Consider the following 24994-nt stretch of genomic DNA (forward strand, 5'->3'; position numbering starts at 1 on the left):
TAGACATAAGACTGAAAACTGCTTTAAGTATCTCATCTCAACCTGTCAAATCACAGCCTCTTTTTCATGCACACTTATAACGTCCATCCAGCCCTCTGAACTGCGCCGCCCAGCACGCCACCAACTTAACTCGAATGTAATCATGGGACAATTAACAATGACCAATTAATCTACTAACCAATACATTTTTGGACTGTAGGTGGAAATCTCTTTAATAAGTACCTTTCAAGATTTCCAGCAGAGCTCACCATGCTGACTTAAGTACTTGAGAACTATAGTCACTATTGCACAATAAAATGAACAATGATTAAATTTCAGGTTGTAGGCCCTTTACTGTGATGTATTTAGTCAGGGAAGGGGAGTCTACACATTTTTCATGGAGAATCCCATCACACTGAGAACATGCTAGTGCTGGGGGTTGAGGAAGGAGGAGTACAGGGACTTAGGGATGTACAGAGGGAAAACATCCATTGAAGGCTGCAAGATCTTCGGCCTACAGAGAGGGGAGAGAAAACAAGTTGTGATTAGGGTCCTGAGACTTGAAAGGAACACAAAGTGAAGAGGCATTCTTGGTGGGTTTGTGCACCTCCAAGAGGTTGGGGTTCAAACAGAGAATGGCAAGATCAGGACTGGCCTGAGAAGGGACCCAATGTTCAGTGATGGAGAACACTAGATACATCAGGCAGAGGCTGGCTGCTGGAGCTCTGAACTAGTGATCACAAGACGTGAATTCAAGTCCACAAAAGCAGGTTAAATTCAAGTAATTAAAAGACCCAGAATTTAAAACAATATCTTATTTCAGTGACAATGGCTTTGAGGCTACCAGAATGGTTTTAAATCCTATCTGGTTCACTGATTGTCCATCCTGTTGGGTGTGAACTTTAGTTAATTCTATTACGTTTCTTGTATTTACTGTGAATGTCTGGAAGAAGATGAATGTCAGTGTTATTTATGGTGACACATAGGTAATTTGCTAATAAATTTACTTTGAACTTTTTTTTCTTATTATTCAAAGTTGGTCAATTTGGATGAATCATAACTTCCATTTCTCTGTTTAGAACTATTGGAGTTGAGCAATAACTGCTGGCATTATCAGTGAAGTTGACACCTTGTGAACAAATAAATCAGCTAAAAGTTCCTCCATAAAGCTCCAAAAGGAATGATTCACTGGGAATGACATCACCACATGCACCCTCGATGCCAGGGCATACAGGTGTTCAGAACTTGAAGGAAACCAGAGAAACAGATCCAAATGATCAGCATCCAATTTCACTCCAAGAAAAATACAGTAGTGCTAGAAAGTTTGTGAACCCTGTAGAATTTTCCCTATCATAAAGAGAACCCAATTAAATAAATAACACAAAAACATTATACTCGTTCATTTATTAATTGAGAAAAATGATCCAATATTACATGTATTTGCTGGAAAAAGTATGTGAATCTTTGCTTTCAGTAACTGGTGTGACACCCTTGCACAGCAGTAACTTCACCCAAACGTTTCTGGTAACTGCTGATCAGTCCTGCACATCGGCTTGGAGGAATTTTAGGCCATTCCTCTTTACAAAAGTCTGGGACGTTGGTGGGCTTCTTTGCATGAAATACTTGTTTCAGGTCCTTCCACAACATTTCTAAAGGATTAAGATCAAGACTTTGACTTGGCCATTCCTAAACACAAATATTGTTCTTTCTAAACCATTCTGTTGTTGATTTACTCTTGTCTTTCGGTTCATTGTCTTGTTGTATTACGCAATGTATATTAAGCTTCAAGTGATGGACTGCTACCCTGACATTCTCCTGTAAAATGCTTTGATAAAATTTCAAATTAATTATTCCCTCAATAATTGCAAGCTGTCCAGGCCCTGAGGCAGCAAAGCAGCCCCAAACCATTGATGATCCTTCCACTTCACGGTTGGGTTGAGGTTTCTCGTGTTGGTGTGCAGTGTCCTTTTTCCTCCAAACATAGCAATGTGCAATTCTGCCAAAAAAAAATTCAACTTCCGTCTCATCTGTCCACAGATTACCACCCCAAAAGCATTTTAGATTATGCAGGTGACCCTTTGCAAACTTGAGAAGTGCAGCAACGTTTTCTTTTGGAGAGCAGTGGTTTCCTTCATGGTGTCCTTCCATGAGCACCATTCTTACACAATGTTTCTCTTATAACTGGCACATGAACAAAGACTTTAGCAAGTTCCAGAGAGTTCTGTAACTCTTTTGCTGTTACCCTTGGGTTCTTTTTCACCTCCTTCAGCATTGCACGTTATGCTCTTGGTGTGATCTCTGCAGGACACCCACTCCAAGGGAGAGTAGCAACAGTACTGAATTTCCTCCATTTGTAGACAATTTCTCTTACTGTGGACTGATGAACACTCAGGTCTTTAGAAGTGGTTTTGTAGCCTTCTCCAGCTTCATGTATCTCTACAAATCTTCTTCTAAGATCCTCTGAAAGTTATTCTGATCGAAGCAAGGTGCACATAAACAGATCTTTCTTGAGAAGACGCAAACAATAGGAATTCTGCAGATGCTGGAAATTCAAGCAACACACATCAAAGTTGCTGGTGAACGCAGCAGGCCAGGCAGCATCTCTAGGAAGAGGTGCAGTCGACGTTTCAGGCCGAGACTCTTCGTCAGTCCTGTACCTCTTCCTAGAGATGCTGCCTGGCCTGCTGCGTTCAACAGCAACTTTGATGTGTGTTTCTTGAGAAGAACAGGCTCTGTCAGTAACCTGACTTTGTGTGTCCTTTCTATAGAGCAGGGCACCTCTACAACCCACACCTCCAATCGCATCACATTGATTGAAACACCTGACTCCAAATAGCTTTCGTGTAGGACATTACCTCAGGGGTTCACATACTTTTTCCAAGAAATACATGTAATGTTCTCAATAAATAAATGAACAAGTATAACATTTTAGGTTATTTATTTAATTTTAGAACTTACATTAAGATCTGATCACATTTTAGGTTATATTTATGCAGAAATAGAGTAAATTCTGCAGGGTTCACATACCTCCAAGCACCACTGTAATTGATTTTCAACCACACAATGCTGGAAAAAGTGAGCACTGTGCGATTGAATTTCACCATCACTTTCTGATGTTGACAGATAATCATTTCTATTTTTATAATTAATCTCTCCTACCAGCACAAGAATTGTAACGCAGGAAGCTGTAAATCCTCTTCCACATCCCGCTTTCAAAAGAGCAAAAAGAAAAAAATAGAGTTGCGAATTTTTCTGATGTCTGTAACAAGCTACAATTAACTGTAAGGAAGCTAGTTGCAGCTAGAACTTGCCCTGTTGGTGACCAAGCTGCAAAGATAAAAAAAAATACTGAAAACACATAACATTTACACAAACCTTGGTCCTAAATCTGCTTCCTGTTTGACCTCTCTTCATGCACTTCACCAAACTAAATCCCCGTGTCCATAATCTTAGCTGTGTAATATTTTGCGTTTATCTTTCAATTTATTCATTGAGATACAGTGCAGAATAGGCCCTTCTGGCCCTTCGAGCTGTGCTGCCCAGAAAATCCCCTCGATCGTGGGACAATTTACAATGGCCATTTAACCTACCAATCAGTACATCTTTGGAGCTAGGAAGTAAACCGGAGCACCCAGAGTAAACCCACACATTACATGGGGAGAACATGCAGACTCCTTGCAGATGACGCAGGAATTGAACTCCAACTTTGACACCACGAGCTGCATTAACGCGGCACTAACCGTTACGCTGCTGGGGAATACTGTGGCATCCAATGGTTCAGTATAGTAGTAGCTGTTTCTTTTGAAATGATACGTATTATGCTATATTCCTGGTCCGTATTCATCATCCCCTCCTCGCTGACAATCGACACTGGCACACCTGAAGGATGTGTGATTAGCCCACTGCTCTACTCTCTCTATGCCCACGACTGCGGTGCTCGGCACAGCTCAAATGTCATCTATAAATTTGCTGATGACACAACTATCGTTGGCAGAATTTCAGATGGTGATGAGTAAGTGCAAGGAGTGAGATAGATCAACTGGTTAAGAGTGTCGCAGCAACAACCTTGCACTCAGTGTCAGCAAGACCAAGGAATTGATCGTGGACTTCAGGAAGGGGAAGCTGAGAAAACAAACAACAGTGCTCATAGTGGGATTGGAATGGAAAGGATGAACAGTTTCAAATTCCTGGTATCAATATCTGTGAGGAGCTATCCTGCACCCAGCATATCAATGCAGTTACACAGAAGGCACGACAGTGGCTATACTTCATTAGGAGTTTGAGGAGGTGTACCGTGGAGAGCATTCTAACAGGCTGGATCACCGCCCGGTATGGAGGGGCCACTGCACAGGATCAATAACTCAGCCAGCTTCATCATACAGCACGAGCCTCCCCAGCATCCAGGACACCTTCAAAAGCTGATGCCTCAAAAAGTTGACACCCATCACTGAGGACCCCCATCACCCAGGCCATGCTCTCTTCTCATTGCTGCCATCAGGGAGGAGGTACAGGAGCCCGAAGACACACACTCGACGATTCAGAAACAGTGTCTTTCCCTCTCCCATCAGATCTCTGAATGGACAATGAACCCACGAGCACTACCTCACAAGCTTTTCCCTCTCTTTTTGCACCATTTATTTTTGATATACTTATCATAAGTTATAGTTTTTATTATTATGCAATGCAGTGTACTGCTGCTGCAAAATAACAAATTTCATGCCATATGCAGGTGATATGAAACCCGATTCTGATCACCACAATTCAGATCTAATTTTATTTTAGACCTATACATCAGGAACACAAGACTGTTTTCCCTCACACTCTCAGTGATTCAAATCATAAATGGGAAACAATGAACTGCAATGAACACTACCCCCCCACACACACACACCTCTCAACCACCTTCCCCTCCCTCTCTATTCACTGCACCTCCCCACTCCTTACACCTCATATATTTATTTGAATAATAGCTCTCAGCAGAACTTTAATGCAAATAAGGTAGATATGATATCAGGAAGTGGTGCACCACAATTCCTTTGTTTTCCATTCAATGCCAAGAGATTACAAAGAGGGATGATTGGTGCCATTTAACGTCGCTATCCTAAACTGCCTGTATTTTCACATCACATGACTCTTGTGAGTCACTGGTGAAATGTACCTGCTGTGTCATGGAGAGGTGACTCTATGATAGAACTGCTGTTACCTGCAATGCTAGGCTCTACGATGGACAGCCTGGCGTTTAGAAAAGGGATTCCCTACATTCTTTATGCCACGGACCTCAACTACAGACCTCAACCATTAATCATGGACCCCAGGCTGAAAACTACTGGTTTAGAAGAATAAGTGGTAGCCCCACTGCACCCCACACTGGATCTTACAGAGTGTATGTTTCAGCTGGCTAACTGGATTCAAAATAAAAGGGAGCTTATTCAGGACTGAAATAAGGATATATTCTTTCATTTAAGGTGGTGAATCTTTGGAGCTCTCTATCCTGAAAGGCTGTGGAAGCTCCATCAAACCAAAGTGAGAGGGATAGATGTTTGGACGTTAGCAGATCTCAGAGGATGTGGAGATAGGGATGATCTTTGCTGAATGGCACAGCAGACTAGAGGGGCAGAAAGACCTACTACAGCACTCAGCACAAATATAACACCGACTGCTGCTGCAAACGTACACCCAGTGGCCACTTTATTAGGAAGATGTGTACACCTGCTTGTTAATGCAAATATCTAATCAGCCAATTGTGTGCCAGCAATTCTGCATTAAAACATGCAGACTTGATCAGGAGGTTCCTTTGTTGTTCAGACCAAACATCAGAATGGGGAAGGAATCTAACCTAAGTGATTATGAACATAGAATGATTGTTGGTGCCAGACGAGGTAGTTTGATTATTTTGGAAACTGCTGATCTCCTGGGATTTTCATTCTCTAGACTTTACAGAGAATCATGCAAAAAACAAAATACATCTAGTGAGTGGAAGTTCTTTAGGCAAAAACACCTTGTTAATGAGAGATGAGAGGAGAATGGCCAGACTGGTTCAAGCTGACAGGAAGGTGACAGTAACTCAAATAACCACGCGTTACAACACTGGTGTGCAGAAGAACGTCTCTGAACACACAGCATGTTGAATGCTGTGGATGGGCTACAGCAGCAGAAGACCAGGAACAAGCACTCTGTAAGCACTTTATCAGGTATAGGAGGTAGGTAATAAAGTGGCTGCTGAGCGTACAACCCTTTTTCTTCTCTCCCTCAATAATATACAATATAATCGGAGTTACTCCAGTCCATAATTCTACTGTGAGGAGAGTGATACTATTGTGACAGCAGTACTCAAGAACAGATGGAGCAGTTAAATCCAAAATTATTTACTGTCTTACAAAATGGAAAAAAAAGACCAAGTACAGCATGTATTTCAATTCATACACTAGTTCAATCTAGATTTGTATATCTAATATTTCTACTGCATCAGATTAATTTGGTGACATGACTCATTGCTGTAATTCCATTTCTTGATGGGCTAACACACCTCCCTGAAGTAAAGCTTTCACTTCTGCTCAAGACCTTTCAACGATGGAGCTTTCACTGTTGCAGAGCGGTTTAAGTCTTGTGCAATAGACTTAGTTTGAAAGAAATTATTGGACTGAATAACTCAGTAGGAGATATGGGATACAACTGTACTCTGCAAAGGAAAATTACTCAAATGGCATGTATAAAATGGACTTAATGAAGAGGTTTTCCGAACTTTTAAGATATATAAACACAAGGGATTCTGCAGACACTGGAAATACAGAGTAACACACACAAAATGCTGGAGGAACTCAGCAGGTCAGGCAGCATCTATGGAGAAGAATAAGCAGTCGATATTTCAGGCTGAGACCCTTCACATTTGTTGCCTTATTGTTCCACACACAGGATCTACATCATTCTCTGAAAGGATATTTTGTTTTAACATTACTGGGTGAGTCACACATCACACAAGTGTGCATCTTTCATAGGCAACCTTTGTTACAAAAGTTCTGGGAGTTTTTAAAATCAAAGTTAATGAAGTCTCTGAAAAAAAATCAAAAATTATAGTACACAAGCTTTTGAAGCTTTACAAATTTTAGGGAATTGGAACAAGCTAATAAAAACTATTCTGCATGACACTTTAGCTAACACATTATTGAGGAGTTAAAGTTAAATCGGACATTCAAGCCAAACATAAAATTCATGAACAAATGTTAAATGATCAATGACCTGCAAACATGATCCTACTGAATGTCAAAACAGACGTTATAGTATATTCAAAACACTGGAGGAACTCCGCAGGTCAGGCAGTATCTATGGTAGGGGAAGATGCCAGAATAAAAAGGTGGGGAGAGCAGATGGAGGAGATAGGTGGTCAGGTGGGTGGGAAAGGTGAAGGACTGGAGAAGAAGGAATCTGATAGGAGACGAGAGTGGGCCATGGGAGAAAGGAAAGGAGGAGGGGCACCCAGGGGCAGGTGAGAAGAGTGGGGAACAGAAGAGGGGATGGATAGGGAATTTTTTTTTTACAGAAGGAGAAATCAATATTCATGCCATTAGGTTGGAGGCTACCCGGACAGAATATGAGAAGTTGATCCTCCACCCTGAGGGCATCCTCATCGTGGGACAAGAGGAGGCCACGGACAAACATGTTGGAATGGGAATCAGAATTAAAAGGTTTGGCCACCAGAAAGTTCCACTTTTGATGGATGGAGTGGAGGTGCTTAACAAAGTGGCTCCCCTTCCTTTCCAGTCCTGATGAAGGGTCTCATTCCAAAATGTCAACTATTTATTCATTTCCATAGATGCTGTCTGATCCATTGAGTTCCTCCAGCGTTTTGTGTGTGTTGCTTTGGATTTCCAACATCTGCAGAATTTCTTGTGTTAATTATAAAATATTGCCTCATTAATTGTTCTAACTTCACAAAAGTAATTATTTTTATATACCAATTCTTGCTATTACACTGAAATCAACCATACCTTTTACATTCTCTGTTTATGTTTTTCACCTGCTGCTTTCTAGCTTTGTTTTTACTGTCCTTTATATTTGTTTATCTTCAACCCTCTCAATCTCCGTTTGTCGAAGTTCTTCCCTGGTCACCTCACCTATGCTCTTTGCCTTGGTTAATATACCTGTACTCAAAACAGAAAGGATGCAGCGGATATTTTAAAGGGCGTTGCTGAGGCTGGAGAATTTGCTATGAATAAAAGGCCATTGAGGCTGGGTAGTTGCACTAAATCAAAGATGACATACGGGAGATTTAGTTAGGTGTGCAAAATTACAAGAGGGTTAGACTATGAAAATAGTTAATGTAGCAGAGATGCCGCTGTGTGTAAGGAGCTTGTACATTCTCCCTGTGACCCCATGGGTTTCCTCCCATGTTCCATAGACATACCTGTTAGCAGGTTAATTGGTCACATGGGTGTACTTGGGTAGCGCGAGCTTGTTTAGCTGGAAGGGCCTGTTACTGTGTTGTATCTCTAAATGAATTAATAATCTGGGAGGCACTGATCTGAGCTCATTAGAAGGATTAAAGGTGGTGAGATATAAAATCCAAAATATTTTACACGATCACGGTAGGATCCAGAATACACTGCGAGAGAATATGCTGGAGGCTGAAAAAATTTAGAAGAACCTGAGCCACAAACTGAGGGCTAGGGAGAGGGGCATTCTAAAGTCTGCTTTTGGCCACTATGGAGACAACAGGCTAAAAACACCTTAAGAGCATAGATTTCTATGCTTCTATATCTGTACAATATGTCTGGTACATTCATCTGTTAAGAATGCTTCCCCATCTCTCAACATATTTATTTAGAGCAGGGGTTCCCAAACTTTTTCTGCTATAGACCAATATCATGAAGCAAGGGTCCAGACCCCGGGTTGGGAATTCCTGATTTAGAGCTACTGCACTGAAGAGGCCTTTTCCAGCCTTTCCAGCCACGACTCCAGCAACCCCCAATTAACCTCCAACTTAACTCTAGCCTAATCACAGGGCAATTTACAAAGACCAATTAATCTACTATCCAGTTCATCTTTGGACTGTGGAAGGAAACTGGAGCACCTGGTAAAAACCCACACATTCCACAGGGAAGACATCATAACTGAACTCAAAACGCTGACACCTGATCTATAATAGCATCACACAGACCACTGTGCTGCTGTGGCATCCAATTACTTCCTGTTTCACCAGAAGCATGCAAAACAAAAAACGCTCAGTCCCCACTAGACACTAAACTCTTACCTGTGGCTCCAAGTAGCTGTTTGCACCCGACAGCAGCCACACATCTGTACACCACTTCAACAGGCGGGCTAAAACTGGTGAGGGAAGCGTCATACCCCGGTGAGATAGAAACATGTCTGTCCCAGCATGCACAGACAGCTCCGGCAGACTGGGCAGATGAGATCTACAGTGAGATCCAACAGCCAGGTAGGCGGTTCTGCAGCACTCCATGGAGATCAAGGGGCATGAAGTCATGGTCATCTACTGAGTGCAAGGAAGACCCCACCTGGGACGTTTGTTCGTACCACTGGAACTAGAACTCCAAGGTTGAGAGAGTGGAACTACCTCAGTGCAACAGCTTTTTCACTTCAAATACTCTCCTGCACAGGTTTCCTGCCATCGTCGGAAATGACGAACATCATACCACATTTTAAGGGCAGCTATAAAATCCAAGGTATTTCCTTACACACATTTAAACCAAGTTTACATTCCCAGTAACCTGAAACTCAACTTTTGGAAAAGGACTACACCGGCCCACATTGTCAAACTGTGATCTTCTCTTTCAGGCCTGCAGTGTTTTGTTGGGATGGAGCTCTGCAAGCAGTTTGACGAGTGGAGTCACACGAGTGCTGTAAGACAAGTGATCAATGCCACCCTGCATCTGAGCCAAGGTTACTTCTGGCGAAGAAATGATACAGCCTCACAGGCTGCGTTTGAGTCTCCAGACATCACAGAGTATAAAGGTGGCACAAGGGCATTTAGCATTGTCAATGATCCCTCCCATCTGTCACCCAGTCACCTTGACCCCTACCATCAGGCGGGAGGTACCCTAGCATTAGGACAAGGACTGTTAGGATGGAAAACAGCTTCCTCCTGCAGGCCATGAGACTACTGAACTTCCTGCCACCGCCCATTTATTGATTGATCTGAACAGGCCCTTTCGGCCCTTTGAGTCGCGTTGCCCAGCAACCCCCCACTAACCCGAGCCTAATCACGGGACAATTTACAATGAGCAATTAACACACTAACCAGTATGTCTTTGCACTGTGGGAGGAAACAGACAGCCATGGAAAACCCATGGTCTCCACGGGGAAGATGTACAGAGACTCCTTACAGAGGACGCTGGAATTGAACTCCCGATTCTGACACCCCGCACTGTGCTAACTGCTACGCTACCGTGGTGCCTCACATGGCAGGAGCTATTTTAGTCAGGGGCCTGTGCATGAAAAGTCACCTGAAATTGAACGGACCCTTTCGTCTTTACCAGTGCCTGTCTGCATTGCCTGGAGATGATGGAGCTCACTCGGTCAGACACTGCAGGCCAGAACAGGACCATGCCACATCAGAGACTGAAGATGTCATAATCTGGAGCAACACACAAGATTCTAGACCAGAGGGACACAGTGGGTCAAGCAGCTTCTGCACAAGGAAATGGGCCATCGATATTTTGTGTTTAGACCCTTCATCTGACCTCTTGCGACAAATTGCCAGTCAGGATCCTGAATAAATCAGGCTGTGGGGTGTGGAGGGGTTTCTCTAGTCATAACTGTGGGCATGCAGGCAAATCAAACTATTAAAAGGAACACTCACAACATGCTGGAGGAACTCAGCAGGTCGGGCAGCATCCGTGGAAACGATCAGTCGACGTGTTAAAAGGTAAAGATATGCGATTTGTTTTTATAGCATCCCACTCTGGTACTAACCCAGGACTCGCTAGGTCTCCCAACAATGACCACCCCACAATAAAAGATAACACCATCCCAGAGATGCAAAGGAAACAACTTAATTTGATGCAATTCTGACACGAAATGTTCATACTCAACGAGAGCCTGGCGAAATTTGTGAACAACAGTAAACAAGTTAGCAGCATGTCAGCATCATGCTTATAAGAATGCTAGAAAATACAAGTAGACCACGTGACTCCTGAAGCCTACTCCAGCCCACAATTCAGTTTGATCATGGCTGATATGCTCTAGTTTCCCAAACTCTCAATTCTCTGATTTTTCAAAAATGTCTTATCTCATACTCGTACTTTTGGGTATTTAATATTTCAATAAGATTTGAATACATATATGTTGATCAAGCACTTTGTTTAATTAGTTACAGATTATATGTACATGAATTGCATACGTCATCACACCAGCACGTGATATGCGCGTGTTTCACTGAAACTAAACACGAAGTTACAACCGCATTCCTGGACTTTTGTGTCTTCCTTGGAATTAATTTAGTGTTTGAAGCTACAAAACATAATCAGTAACTCCAATCATCTGGCCTCCACAACTCTCTGGGCCAGAGAAGCACCACACTCCACAAGAAGAAATTCTAAGAACCTCAGTATCCCACCCATTTAAACATGTCCTCTTGTCCTAACTCCTTCACTCCAAGTATATTTCAATCACATGACATTGAAACCAATAGAACCACGTGATCCCCCACATCTTCCCTGACATATAAAGTCTTCATGATCTGCAAGCTGCAAACTGCACAGCTCCAGGGAAAAAATGTTGTATTGAAGGCAGCCAGTTGTAAAATAGACATTGCACCCACCCTCTCTAATCCCATTCAAACACCCAGTTTGCAATACTACAGATGATTGGCCAACTAGTTTCATAGTTTCAGTGACTCATTGATAACTTACTCTTCTCAGTTACAATAATGCTTCTGCATGCTATTACATTGATCCACAGCTCCAACCACAGAGAGCAATATGGAACAGGTTCAGCTACAAAGGATTTCGAGAAAATCCCTGAAAAGGTTAAATTGCACTAATGTTCCTCCTAGGCTATGTGCTAAATTGCTAAATTCATTCTGATTCAGTAAAGAAAACAATTTGGATTCACGATGAGATGTTTTTTATTTATTCTTATTTAGAGATGTAATGCAGATTAGGCCCTTCGGGTCTTTCAAGCTGTGCACCCCCCCCCCCGCAGGCAACCCCCGATTTAACCCTAGTCTAATCATGGAACAACTTACAATGAACAATTAGGTATGTCTTTGGACTGTGGGGGGAAACTGGAGGGCCCACAGAAAACCCACGGATTCCACAGATAACATCACACTTGAACTCCAAACTTCGAGCTCCCGAAATGCAGCAGCATCCCTTACCGTTACACTACTGTGGAACACATCAAACCAACCAGCATCGCTTCCCATGCCCAATGCAAAACAACTCCTTACTTTTCATTCTGAATTTAGGTTATTTTTAAAGAAACGGTTCTTTGATGGGGGACTCTTGCTCAATCCAAGCAAACTTTTTGCAATTTCCAATGATGTTTTGCCAAATGGTTGAGTCACTCAATTAGATGCATCTCAAACAATTCCAACAATACATGTGAACTTCTGCTTTTGGAAGGAGCGGACGGAAACAATCTCGATGTAGTCAGCTATTTTTAACCTGTGAAGCCCAAGGACATTGCCGGTAAGCTTCCCACCATCCCCCATGCTTGGCTCAGTGACACTCCCTTTGCACGATAACCTTTCTGCAATATCTGTACCTCACCTCAAAACTGAATTTCACGATAACCTTACCGCAGTATCTGTACCTCACCTCAAAACTGAATTTCACGATAATCTTACTGCAATATCTGTACTTCACCTCAAAACTGAATTTCACGATAACCTTACTGCAGTATCTGTACCTCACCTCAAAACTGATATTTCACGATAACCTTACTGCAATATCTGTACTTCACCTCAAAACTGAATTTCACGATAACCTTACTGCAATATCTGTACCTCACCTCAAAACTGAATTTCACGATAACCTTACTGCAATACCTGTACCCCACCTCAAAACTGAATTTCATGATAACCTTTCTGCAATATCTGTACCTCACCTCAAAACTGAATTTCACGATAACCTTTCTGCAATATCTGTACCTCACCTCAAAACTGAATTTCAAGTCTTTAATATCACCAGTATATGCTGCAAAATTTTAGCTTTGCGGCGCAGTACAATGCAATACATAATAACAAACACTGTAAACTACAATAAAAAATACATATAGAAAAGGCAATGTTGGCTGGTCGGAATGTTGCAACTTGATTTTAAATACTGTGCATCAAAATAAAAGTACACACTGTAATTTTCATGCATCACAAAGAGAACAAGAGCAATGTGCAAATTATGGAGGGTTTCCCACAGAGAGGAAAGCACAAGAGGTCACTCCACATCCAAATTTTATTATTTTCTTTTTGAATTTCTAAAAATATCCCAGAGTGCCTTTGACTTGTTGATTTTCTTTTCTCCAAGAACCCATTTTCTCCAGGGGCCAGACTATAGAAAACGTGTTTACACAGTTACATATCTGTACTCGTGCAACAACATCACACTTGTGATACACACATGAAAAACGTCGGCAAACAGAAATGGAACAGCAGAAATGGTGATTGATGCAAGAGCTTGGTTTTTTAGCAATCAATTCACAAGAGGAATAATAGTTAAAATGGAAGTTTCAGGCTAAATAAAGACATGCTATATTGTCTCTGTACCATCACATACAAGAGTTAAAACAATAAAAATCTTTTTGGAAATTGTTCTGCACCCAGCAGCTGATGTGAAGAACCTCAGAGAATATAAGATGGCCAAGGATGAAAATGTCTTGCGTTATGACACGATATTAAGTCAGTGTGATGAGTTAAAGTGTAACGAGAGGACAAAATGGAAAAGGTTCTGAAGGTGCTATATCTCAATGCACGCAGTACACGGAATAAGGTAGATGATCTTGTAGAGCAGTTAGAGATTGACAGGTATGACATTGTGGGCATCACATTTCTCGTGGCTGAAAGAAGATTATAGCCGGGAGCTTAACATCCAAGGATACACATTGTACCAAAGGGTAGGCAGAGAGAGTAGGGTGGCTCTATTGATAAAAAAAATGAAATCAAATCATTAGAAAGAGGTGATAAAGGATCAGAAAATGCAGGATCCTTGCAGGTAGAGTTAAAAAACTGTAAGGGTAAAAAGACCTAATGGGAGTTACATATAGGCTTCCAACAGTAGTCAGGATGTAGGCTACAAATTACAACAAGAGATAGAAAAGACACAAGACCATAAGACATAGGAGCAGAATAAGGCCGTATGGCCCATCGATTCTGTTCCGCCATTCAATCATGGCTAATCCTTTTTTCTCTCCTCCTCAACCCCAGTTCTCAGCCTTCTCCCCGTAACCTTTGATGTCAAGTCCAATTAAGAAGCTATCAATCTCTGCCTTAAATACACCCAACAACCTGGCCTCCACAGCTGCATGTGGCAACAAATTCCACAAATTCACCATCCTTTGGCGAAAGATATTTCTCTGCATCTCTGTTTCGAAAGGACGCCCCACTATCCTGTGACTGTACTCTCTTGTCCTGGACTCTCCCACCATGGGAAACATCCTTTCCACAGCTACACTATCTAGGCCTTTCAACATTCGAAAGGTTTCAATGAGATTCCCCCCTCAGCCTTCTGAATTCCAGCGAGTACAGACCCAGAGCCATCAAACATTCTTCATATAATAACTCTTTCTTTCCCGGAATCATCGTTGTGAACCTCCTTGGACCCTCTCCAATGCCAGCACATCTTTTCTAAGATAAGAGGCCCAAACTGTTCACAATACTCAAGGTGAGGCCTCACCAGTGCCTTATAAAGCCTCAGCATCACATCCTTGCTCTTGTATTCTAGACCTCTAGAAATGAATGGTAACATGGCATTTGCCTTCCTCACCACTGATTCAACCTGCAAGTTGACCTTTAGGGTTAAGGACTCCCAAGTCCTTTTGCATCTCAACATGAAAAAGGGCAATGTTTTGATGTCAAGGGAGATTTCAAAATGCACGTAGATTGGGAAAATCAGGTTGGTGCTGGATCCCAAGCGAGGAAATTTGTAGCATACCCACAAGATGGCTTTTTAGTGCAGCTTAGGAGAAGACAATGACGCCTAACGGCAGCTCCTTTGCTTGCATCTTTGGAAACATCTCTACTTCCATCTTAATATCTCTATTTCTCCCTTTCAGAATTCTTTTGAAGACCCTGACCTGGGGAGTTACACGCTGACTTTGGTTCTTTGCGGGAATGGGACCCGTTCTCGGGGTTTCACAACTGGCCATTATTCGGTATGCCAAGGGCACAGCCTAAGAGCTAAGCTCGCCTTCAGAGTTCCGGGATCTCGTGGCTCTGGAAACAGGCGCACCAAAGGTCAGTGTCCCGGCAGGAAATCGGTGTGTCATGGGAGATGGAAGATCTCCGGCTATGTGCCCAGAGACCCGAGTTCTTTGGGGACAGAGCTTGGAAAAAGTGATACAACGGACTTTTAACATTGTAATCAGCAAGTTGTTGTTATGTCTCCCCTCTTGCTGTGAAATGGAGACACCTCTTTTTCCCTTATTAGGGAGAGAGAGAGCCTGTGGTATGTCGAATACCATGTGAATGAGTGTTCTTTGGGGTACTGCAAGTCTGTGTCGTTGCTGTTGCTTTGCTGCACGCTTGAGTGCTCGGTGGTGGGTGCCGACGCTTTTTTTTTTGCTGGTGGGGGAGGGGGGATCGTTGCTTTGCTGCTGCTTACGTGTAGGAGGGGGGAGCTGAGGCAGGTGGCTGTGAGTTCTAACATTTAACTGTCATTCAAAGTGAACTTCATCGCTATTACTAGGGAGAAGGTGCTTGGGAAGCTGAAAACTCTGAAGGTAGATAAGTCATCTGGACTACACACCCGGGTTCTGAAAGAGGCAGCGGAAGAGATTATGGAGGTGTTAGTGCAAGAATCACTAGATTCTGCAATGGTTTCAAAGGATAGGAAAATTGAAAATGTCATTCCACTCTTTAAGAAGGGAGGGAAGCAGAAGAAAGGAAATTATAAACCAATTACTCTGACCTCAGTGGTTGGAAAGATGTACTTTAAGGATGAGGTTTTGGGGTGCTTAGAGGCACATGATAAAGTAGACTAAAATCAGCATGGTTTCCTTGAGGAAAAATCTTACATGACAAATCTGTTGGAATTCTTTAAGGAAACAACAGGCAGGATAGACTGTTAAGGGTGATTTTTGGATCCAGCACATTTGCATTTACCATTCGGCCACCAGTCTTCGGTTCTGATTACAAACTGTGGATTTAATTTGGAGAGCAGTTCTGAACACCGGATTCCTAAAAGCCGTGAATCCCAGACCAGACAATGGTGATTAAAATTCATTTCGAAGCCTGTGGTATGAGTGCAAATCAGGAGGTGTGAAGTTTGTCTGTAGTTTCAAAGAAAGCATTGTAGATACATTGTAAATATGGAATTGTCCTTCAATGTTTAGCATAGGTTGCTAAAGTATAATCACGTGAAGGCAGCCTCCTTGTGACTCAAGGGCATGTGTCAAGAAGATTAATTTATTCATTGAGACACAGCACAGAACAGGACCTTTGAACCACACCACCCAGCAATCCCGATTTAACCCTAGTCTAATCATGAGACAATTTACAATGACCAATTTTTGGACTGTGGGAGGAAATCAAAGCACCCAGAGAAAACCCGTGCCTTCCATGGAGAAGACTTAAAAACTCCTTACATGTGATGCTGGGATTGTACTTAAAACTCTGACGCCCCTAGCTGTAATAGTGTCCCACTAACCACCCTGACACAGTGGTGTCAAGAAAACAACCTCTCCCTCAATGCTGCAAAAACAAAGGAGCTGGTTGTGAATTACAGGAGGAATGGAGACAGACTAAACCCTATTGACATCAATGGATCTGGGGTTGAGAGGGTAAACAGCTTTAAGCTCCTCGGCATCCACATCACCGAGGATCTCACTTGGTCTGTACACACCAGCTGTGTGGTGTAAAAGGCACAAAAGCACCTCTTTCACCTCAGATGGTTGAGGAAGTTTGGTATGGGCCCCAAATTCTAAGAACTTTCTACAGGGGCACAATTGAGAGCATCCTGACTGGCTGCATCACTGCCTGGTATGGGAACTGTACCTCCCTTAATCGCAGGACTCTGCAGAGAGTGGTGTGGGCAGCCCAGCGCATCTGTAGTTGTGAACTTCCCATGATTCAGGATATTTACAAGGACAGGTGTGTAAAAAGGGCCCGTAGGATCTTTGGGGACCTGAGTCAGCCCAACCACAATATATTCCAGCTGCTGTCATCCGGGAAACAGTACCGCAGCATAAAAGCCAGGACCAACAGGCTCCAGAACAGCTTCTTCCACAAGGCCATCAGACTGATTAACTCATGCTGATTTCAGTGTACTCTATATTACATCGACTGGTCTATTTATTATAAATTACTATGAATGCACATTGGACATTTGGACGTAGACATTACGTAAAGATTTTTACTTGTCACGTATGTGAAGGATGTAAGAAATAAAGTCAATTCAGCTACGCTACCATGGAGCCCAAAGTTGGTAAGGGCACAGAGCTCTCTATGCACACTTGGAAGCTCGGCAGCGCAGCCAGACACTTCTTCCTGGTATAACTGTAGAAGCCGCTCTAGTCAACCAAAGGTGCCACACTCTGTCAGCACAGCTTTTCTGGATTTCTGCAGTGCAGCAGTGGGCAGCTGTGCCTCATCTCAGCAGGGAAAGGTTTCACGGACTCAGAGATTCTGCATATTCTAGAAATCCACAGCAACACATATGAAATGCTGGAGAACTCAAAATGTCAGGCAGAGACTCAAAGTTGATATAGAAGTCACAAATAAGGACACCAGGATAGTTTAGTGGTTAGCGCAATGCTCTTACAGCTCAGGGCATGGGAGTTCAGAGTTCAATTCCAATGTCATCCGTAATGAGTCTGCACATCCTGCCTGTAGAATGCATGGATTTTTTCTGGGTGCTCGGGGTTCCTCCCAAAGTCCAAAGATGTACCGGTTAGCAGGTTAATTGGATAGGAAATTGTCCAGTGTTTAGGCTAGGGTTAAGTTCAGGTTACTGGGTGGCATGATCTCAAGGGGCCGGAAGGACCCTTCCCTGCCATATCCCAGCAAATAAATAACTCTACCAGCTAAACACAAATCATTCAATTTTTGACCAATGGAATATTTGCCTTCGCTTTAGTCAATGGCATTACAGCTCAGCACGGGTAACATAGTGGTTAGAGCAATGCCTTACAGCGCCAGCAAATCAGGTTCAATTCCCGCTACAGCCTGTAAGGAGCTTGTACGTTCTCCACGTAAATGCGTGGGCTTGTTCCAGGTGCTCTGGTCCCCTCCAAAGACATTCTGGTTAGTAGATTAATTGGTCTGGTGGGTGTAATTGGGCAACATGGGATCATTGAGCCTCGTAACTTTAAATAAAAAGTAAATCTCGGAGACAGGCCCAGAGGGTATGTACCCCAGGATAATGGCAGTGTATCCTCATTGGCCACTGGAGTAGTACCAGAGCTGGAGGATGGCAGGTGTTATTCCTTTGTTCAAGAAAGATAATAGGGATAACGCTGAGAATTTTGGACCAGAGCGTCTTACATCAGTGGTGGGCAAATTATTGGAGAAGATTCCTACAGACAGGATTTATGAGCATTTGGAGAAGTATGGTCAGATTAGAGAAGTCAGAGTGGCTTTTTGAGGGATAGGTCAGACCTCACAAGCCTGATTGAAGTTGCTGAGGATGAGACAAAACAAACTGATGAAGGTAGAGCAGTGGATGTGGTGGATTTTAGTAAGGTATTTGACAAGGTTCCCTATGGTAGACACATCCAGAAAGTCAAGAGGCATGGGATCCAGGAAAACTTGGCTGCCCTGAATTCAGAATCGGCTTGTTTGCAGAAGGCAGAGGGTAGTATTTGATGGAGCGTATTCTGCCTGGAGATTGGTGGTGAGTGGGGTTCCCAGGGTTCTGTTGCGGGACCCCTGATCTGTGCCATTTATAAATTACTTAGATGAGGGAGTGGAAGGGTGGATAATTAGGTTTACAAATGACATGAAGGTTAGTGGTGTTGTGAATTGTGTAGAAGATTGTCCTAGGTTATGATGGGATATTGATAGGATGCAGAGCTTTGCTGAGAAATGGCAGATGGAGTTCAATCCAGAAACAGTATGGGGTTAATGCTGGATTCCTAGCAATATGGAGAAACAAAGCGATCTTGAGATCCACATCCACAAACCCCTCAACTATCCTGTCAACTTGCGCATTAGTCAGGGGATTGGATTCAAGAGCTGTAGGGGTATCGTGACACCTCTATAGAACTGATTAGATCACATTGTGTTCAGTTCTGGTCACCTCATGCTAGGAAAGACGGGGAAGCTTTAGAGAGGCTACAGCGGATATTTACCAGGATGCTGCCTCAATTAGAGAGCATATCTTATGAGGATCTTTTGAGCGAGCTGAAGCTTTTCCCTTTGGAGCAAAGAAGGATAAGAAGTGGCCTGATAGAGGTGTACAAAATGGTAAGAGATAGATAGTGTGGACACAGCCAGAGACATCTCGCAAGGATGAAATGGCCAAAACAAGGCGTTACGATTTTAAGGTGATTGCAGGAAAGTAGAGTGGATGTTAGAGGTAGTTTTTGTTTACAAGAAGTGGAGGGTACATGGAACGTGCTGCCGTGGGTGGTGGTAGAGGCAGAAACATTAGGGACATTAAACAGACTATTAGATAGGCACATGGATGATAGAATAATGGTGTCTGTGCTATAGGAGAGGGTTAGGGTTAGAGTTAGGGTTAGACTGATCTTGGGGTAGGTTAAAAGGCTGGAACAAAGAGCCTGTAGAGGGTTGTTTTGTTCTATGTTCTAAAAGGTGTAAACATCCCCGGAGAACAATCATGTCCTTACAAGCATCCCCTAACGTCCTCCTGCAATAGACATGAAGGGTCACTTCCTGGACCAAAGGAGTTCAAGGAAACTGGCTTGCCAACACTTTTTTAAAGAAACGATTGTTGACTCCTCTGTCTTCTGGAAGGAGTCTTACAACCCTCCCAATTTCTCCCAATGGCTGACTGTTGGTTGTGAACCTTTACTGGTTACTTCAGAGTCAAACTACCAGCAAATGTGGAGGTGATTGTTGTGCCACTTCTGTGTCAGATAGCTTACTCCTGGGTTTCATGTCTTCATGAAGGACCTCTTCTGGAATTTGTGGTCATTTAACTTTGAGGCATTTGACGCTGTGGAAACAGAGATCATACTATCCTGTAGTACTTGGCACGACACTCTGCCAACTACTACAGGAGGGATGCATCTAACCTTTAAAATAACATTTACTTCTGCTTTCAGTGTCACCCAAATAGGATTTTTCTATGAATGAACAGTGACAATCATGATTCAGATGAAATAGTTGAAGAATCTCACTGGAGACCACTTTTAGTCATTGCATAAGACCATTAAGATACAAGAGCAAAAGTAGGCCAATTTGGTGGATTTTGGAAGAACTGGATACAAGAAATGTGGCAGTATGGTTTTCACATCATATATTAATGATTTGGATGATAGAATTGATGGCTTTGCAGCCAAGTATGCAGGTGACACAAAGACAGGTGGAGGGGCAGGTAGTGTTGAGGAATCAGAGAGAGTAAAATAAAATTTTATGTTGGAACTGAGGGCTATTCTTTGACATATGTGAGTGCATTAACATAGTAATTTTGATGCTGGTGCTGTTTGATTCGAACGTGAATTCTTTCTCTTCCCGACTAATTTGAACACTGTAGTTGAGGGGATCTGTTTTAAATCAAAGTGCAAACTGAGAGTAGTGAACTGGCATTATCATCTCTTCCAATCAAAGGGCAGGTTGTAAATCAGGCTGAAGATTTTCCATTCCTCGATTTGTCTTACTACTTGAAACAAATTTCATCCCTCTAAATCTGAGGTCATTGTATTGAACATCTTGTCTTTAGATAATTCTTGTTTCATGGGTTCTAATGGAACAATTGGAAACTGTTCCCATATCCAACACTGAAGAGAATGGATTGAATTTACATTTACCTCCCAGTTTCTCATTTCATTCCCCCCCACTCCACCACCCACACATCTTCCCCCTCACCTGGCTTCACCTATCACCTGCCAGCTTGTACTTCTTCCTTTTCCTCCACCTCTTATTCTGGTGTCTACCCACTTCCTTTCTAGTCCTGATGAAGAGTCTTGGCCCAAAATTTCATCTGCTTATTCCTCTCGTGTATGCTACCTGACCCAAGTTCCTGCAGCAAATTGTGCGTTGCTCTGGATTTCCAAAGGGCAGAACCTCAGGTGGTTTTGAATTTACTCTGTTTATATCTTTATTTGCTTTCCCTCCTGCCCTGAGTGGGCAGGTTTTTATTTGTGAGGCTTCACCCAAAATGCTTGCAGATTTTTCAGCTCCAGTTGAGAAGCTATGATCTGTATACAGTTGACTGCACACTGCTGAGAGGTTCTCGATTGGAGCCAAAACTACTGCAAACATTTTGCAAACACGAGGATATCTGCAGATGCTGGAAATTCAAATTCCACCAGCATTTTGTGTGTGTTGCAAACATTTTGCCAAGCTCAGCGATCAACCAAACTTCCAAATAGCCAACACCAGCTACCAATATTACACAATATTCAGAATGGTGACTGTGTTATAGGCCAGTGATTGCCAAATAAAGTGAATGTGATATATATGGCAAGTGCAATATGTATCAAAATCAGGTTTAACATCTCTGGCACATGCAGTGAAATTTGTTGTTATGTGGCAGCAGTACATTGCAATATATAATAATAAAAACTGTGAATTGCAGTAAATGTATAAAAAGTTAAATTAAGTAATGCCAAAAGAGAGAAAACAAGTAGTGAGGAAGTGTCCATGGGTTCAATATCCATTCAGAAATCACATGGCAGAGGGGAAAAATCCATTCCTTAATCATTAAGTGTGTGCCTTCAAGCTCCTGTACCTCCTCCTTGACTGTAGTAATGAGAAGAGGGCATATCCTGGGTGATGGGGGTCCTTAATGATGGATGCCATCTTTTTAAGGCATTGCCCCCTGATGATGCCCTGGATGTTGGCGAGGCTAGTGCCCATGATGGAGCTGACTGAATTTATAACTTTCCACAGCTTACTGCAATCCTGCGCAGCCAGTTAGCTCTCTGCGGTACATCCGTAGAAATTTGCCAGTGTCTTTATGAAAATTATCTTCCACTCTGGATACTTTAATTTTGCCAAGTTCACTGCCCAGAATCCTTACAACATTAGCAATCTGCAGTTAAGTACTAGGCTCTGGCCAACCACATCAATGCATATCTACAATATTCCTGCAAATGGACAATGTTCTCGCTAGAATATTGTCCAAAATCCCAGACAAAGGATGAAATGAAGGCAGTCCCTCAAACTGCTTCCCCCATAAACCCTGGTGCCTTTTAATCACAACAACTAGTCACTTATCAAATAATCCTTGGCCTGACCTCAACTGACAGACACCCTATTCCAACTAAATATCATGAAGAATCCCTTCACAACATCTGTGATAAATGTGTTCTTTGCAACTCTGGTACTGAAACAGTACATTTTCAGCTTTAAACTTTACTTACTGTCAGTACACAGGCTCCTACTAGGCTATCATCATTAAGTTTAAAAAGACCTAATTTATGAAGCAACCACTCTCAATGCTTTGCACTCTGCATCAAGGATCTGCCTCTTGCCTTCCACACTAGGCAGCTTCAGCTGACCAGGACATGTCACATGTCTCCAGGAGGTTTTGATCTTATCTGTTTTCAGCATCCGCAATGTTTCAGCACTTACCAGAAATGCAGAAACAAGACACCGAGCACCCCGTCCTGTTTCTTCACACACTAAATGACAACTACACCCTTGCTCCTCCAGCCACTCACTGTCAGCACTTTGCCATGGACCTGTCTTGTGCGTAGGAGAAATCCTACCCAAGCTGCTCACCAGTGCATAAAACTCCCCTGGGTATGATGCACTGTACAGCCAGACTGAATAATATCAAGGGTACAGTAACTAACGTTACAGTATTTCCAACTTGCAGCTTAGAACATGACATCATTGAAAGATGGCCAGCAGCCATGCCACACGTTGAGAAAGGCCTGCTGCTTTTTTTCACGCTTAGGCACGGCCTGTGTGTTGCTTTGTGACACTGCACATTGCTTGTTTGTCAGTCTTTGTTTTTGCATAGGTGTTTCCATTAGTTCTATTGCGTTTTATCCCTGTAAATACAAGGTAGTGTGTAGTATCATTCGGTATATGTACTTAGATAAATTTACTTTGAACTTTTTATCACATAACAGTAGTTGTGGGTGTGGGTGCCATCTGTACCCCAACACCGTGCCAAGGGATGGCAGGGGTGAAGCCACCACGAAGCATTGTTGCCACATTAACTGGGGGCAGGGTCATGCAGAAAGTTGCAGGCAGAATGAGCACCTCTTTTTTCTCTCTCTCTCTCTCTCTCTCTCTCTCTCTCTCTCTCTCTCCCCATACACACACACACACACACACACACACACACACACACACACACACACACACACACACACACACACACACACACAGCCATTACCTGATCTTGTAGTTGGGTAGGGTATGCTTCCTCTTGATGACCCTCTTGAGCTGGTTAACGATGATGGAGGTGAGCTGTGGCATGGGCCGGCCCTCAAACTGCGACTTCACTTCGAAATCGATGAAAGGGTCGTCCATGAAGGCGAAAGACCAATGCGTGAAGGGACGCCGGGTGAACTGCAGCCGCAGCCGGCCCACCACTCTCCTCATCTTGACGAAGAGATAGGCCGACTTGCCAAAGACCAGGTCCACGTCGATTGCGAGATGAAAGCCCCCGTTGTACTCGAGCTCCACCTCGAAGTTGAGCTCGTCGGGGACGCCGCCGCCGCTGGCCTCATCGTCCTGGCCAGCGGCGGCAGGGTTGGACGGGACGGGCTGCAGCAGCCGAGCGCTCCGGAGCACCGGGAGCGCGTTGCCCAGGGAGATGTCGCGGAGGCGGAGACCCTCCAGCAGCCGGCCCGCCGTCTTGGTCTGCAGCAGCTCCTCGAACTCCACTTTGATCTTCTTGGTGATCCAGTGTCGGACGATCGGGGTGTCGCGGAGCTCCCGAAAGAGAAACAGAAAGATGGCGTTGAGAAAGTGGCAGCTCTCGGGCTTGCCGCTGCCGCCGGTCCCGGGCGCGGAGCAAGCGGAGTCCGGGGAAGCCGGCGGCTCCTTGCTGCCGCTGAAATAGTCCTTGAGCGGGGGCTCAACCACAGGTTTGACGTATTGGACATGCCGGGGTACAGTCTCGGGTTTGTTCCGGTACAGCAATAATATCTGCAACACCACGACGCACAGAGCCCCGGCCAGTGCAGACAACAGGATCACATAAATCATCGCCGCTCCCTTTATATCGTTTAAACACTCACCTTTTATTTTTACTAATTTTACACTTCCCTCTGTCTCCTTTCCTCCTTGCTACCATATTTAAGGCTCCATATTTTCGCGGACCATACCTAGCAGCACAATGAAAGAGAGTCTGTCTCCCCTCCCCTCATCCTCTTCACAGTCAGCGTACGTGCGCAACACGCCCCGCAACAGCGCCAACGCTTGCCCGCGGCTTCCAAACCCCCCCAGTGGCCGAGCCACGCTGCACCAACACCGGCTCCCTGCTGCGGATCTGGGTCAGCTGGCGACGTTAGACCTGAGCTGTCATATAACCAAACCCAGGCAAATACGAAAACCAGCGCCTATGCGTTTACGATTGAATTGTAACGCATTTTAATCCAAAGCACAAGACTGCAATCTGGACAGGCTGCAGCACCGAACCGGCTCCGAGGCTGTGGACTCTCTGCGGTTCATGTCCTCTGTGTTAAATCCTTGCTTGTTTAGTGTTTGCACAATTTGTTTTTTTTTTGCACGTTGGGTGCCTGACTATCTTGGTTGTGT

The 24994-nt window shown here is 43.5% G+C and overlaps 1 protein-coding gene across 1 annotated transcript in view; it reads right to left on the reverse strand.

Annotated features, from left to right (window-relative positions):
* pdzd8 (PDZ domain containing 8) overlaps positions 1-24637 on the reverse strand; it is a 247521-nt gene extending 222884 nt beyond the window's left edge. Inside the window, exon 1 of the mRNA XM_072239617.1 lies at positions 23625-24637. Coding sequence (XP_072095718.1) covers positions 23625-24442 — 818 coding nt within the window. The 5' untranslated portion in view covers positions 24443-24637. The remainder of the gene's footprint in view (positions 1-23624) is intronic.
* Between the last annotated feature and the right edge of the window lie 357 nt (positions 24638-24994).

The sequence above is a fragment of the Mobula birostris genome, chromosome 21, assembly GCF_030028105.1.
Source record: "Mobula birostris isolate sMobBir1 chromosome 21, sMobBir1.hap1, whole genome shotgun sequence".
NCBI lineage: Eukaryota > Metazoa > Chordata > Chondrichthyes > Myliobatiformes > Myliobatidae > Mobula > Mobula birostris.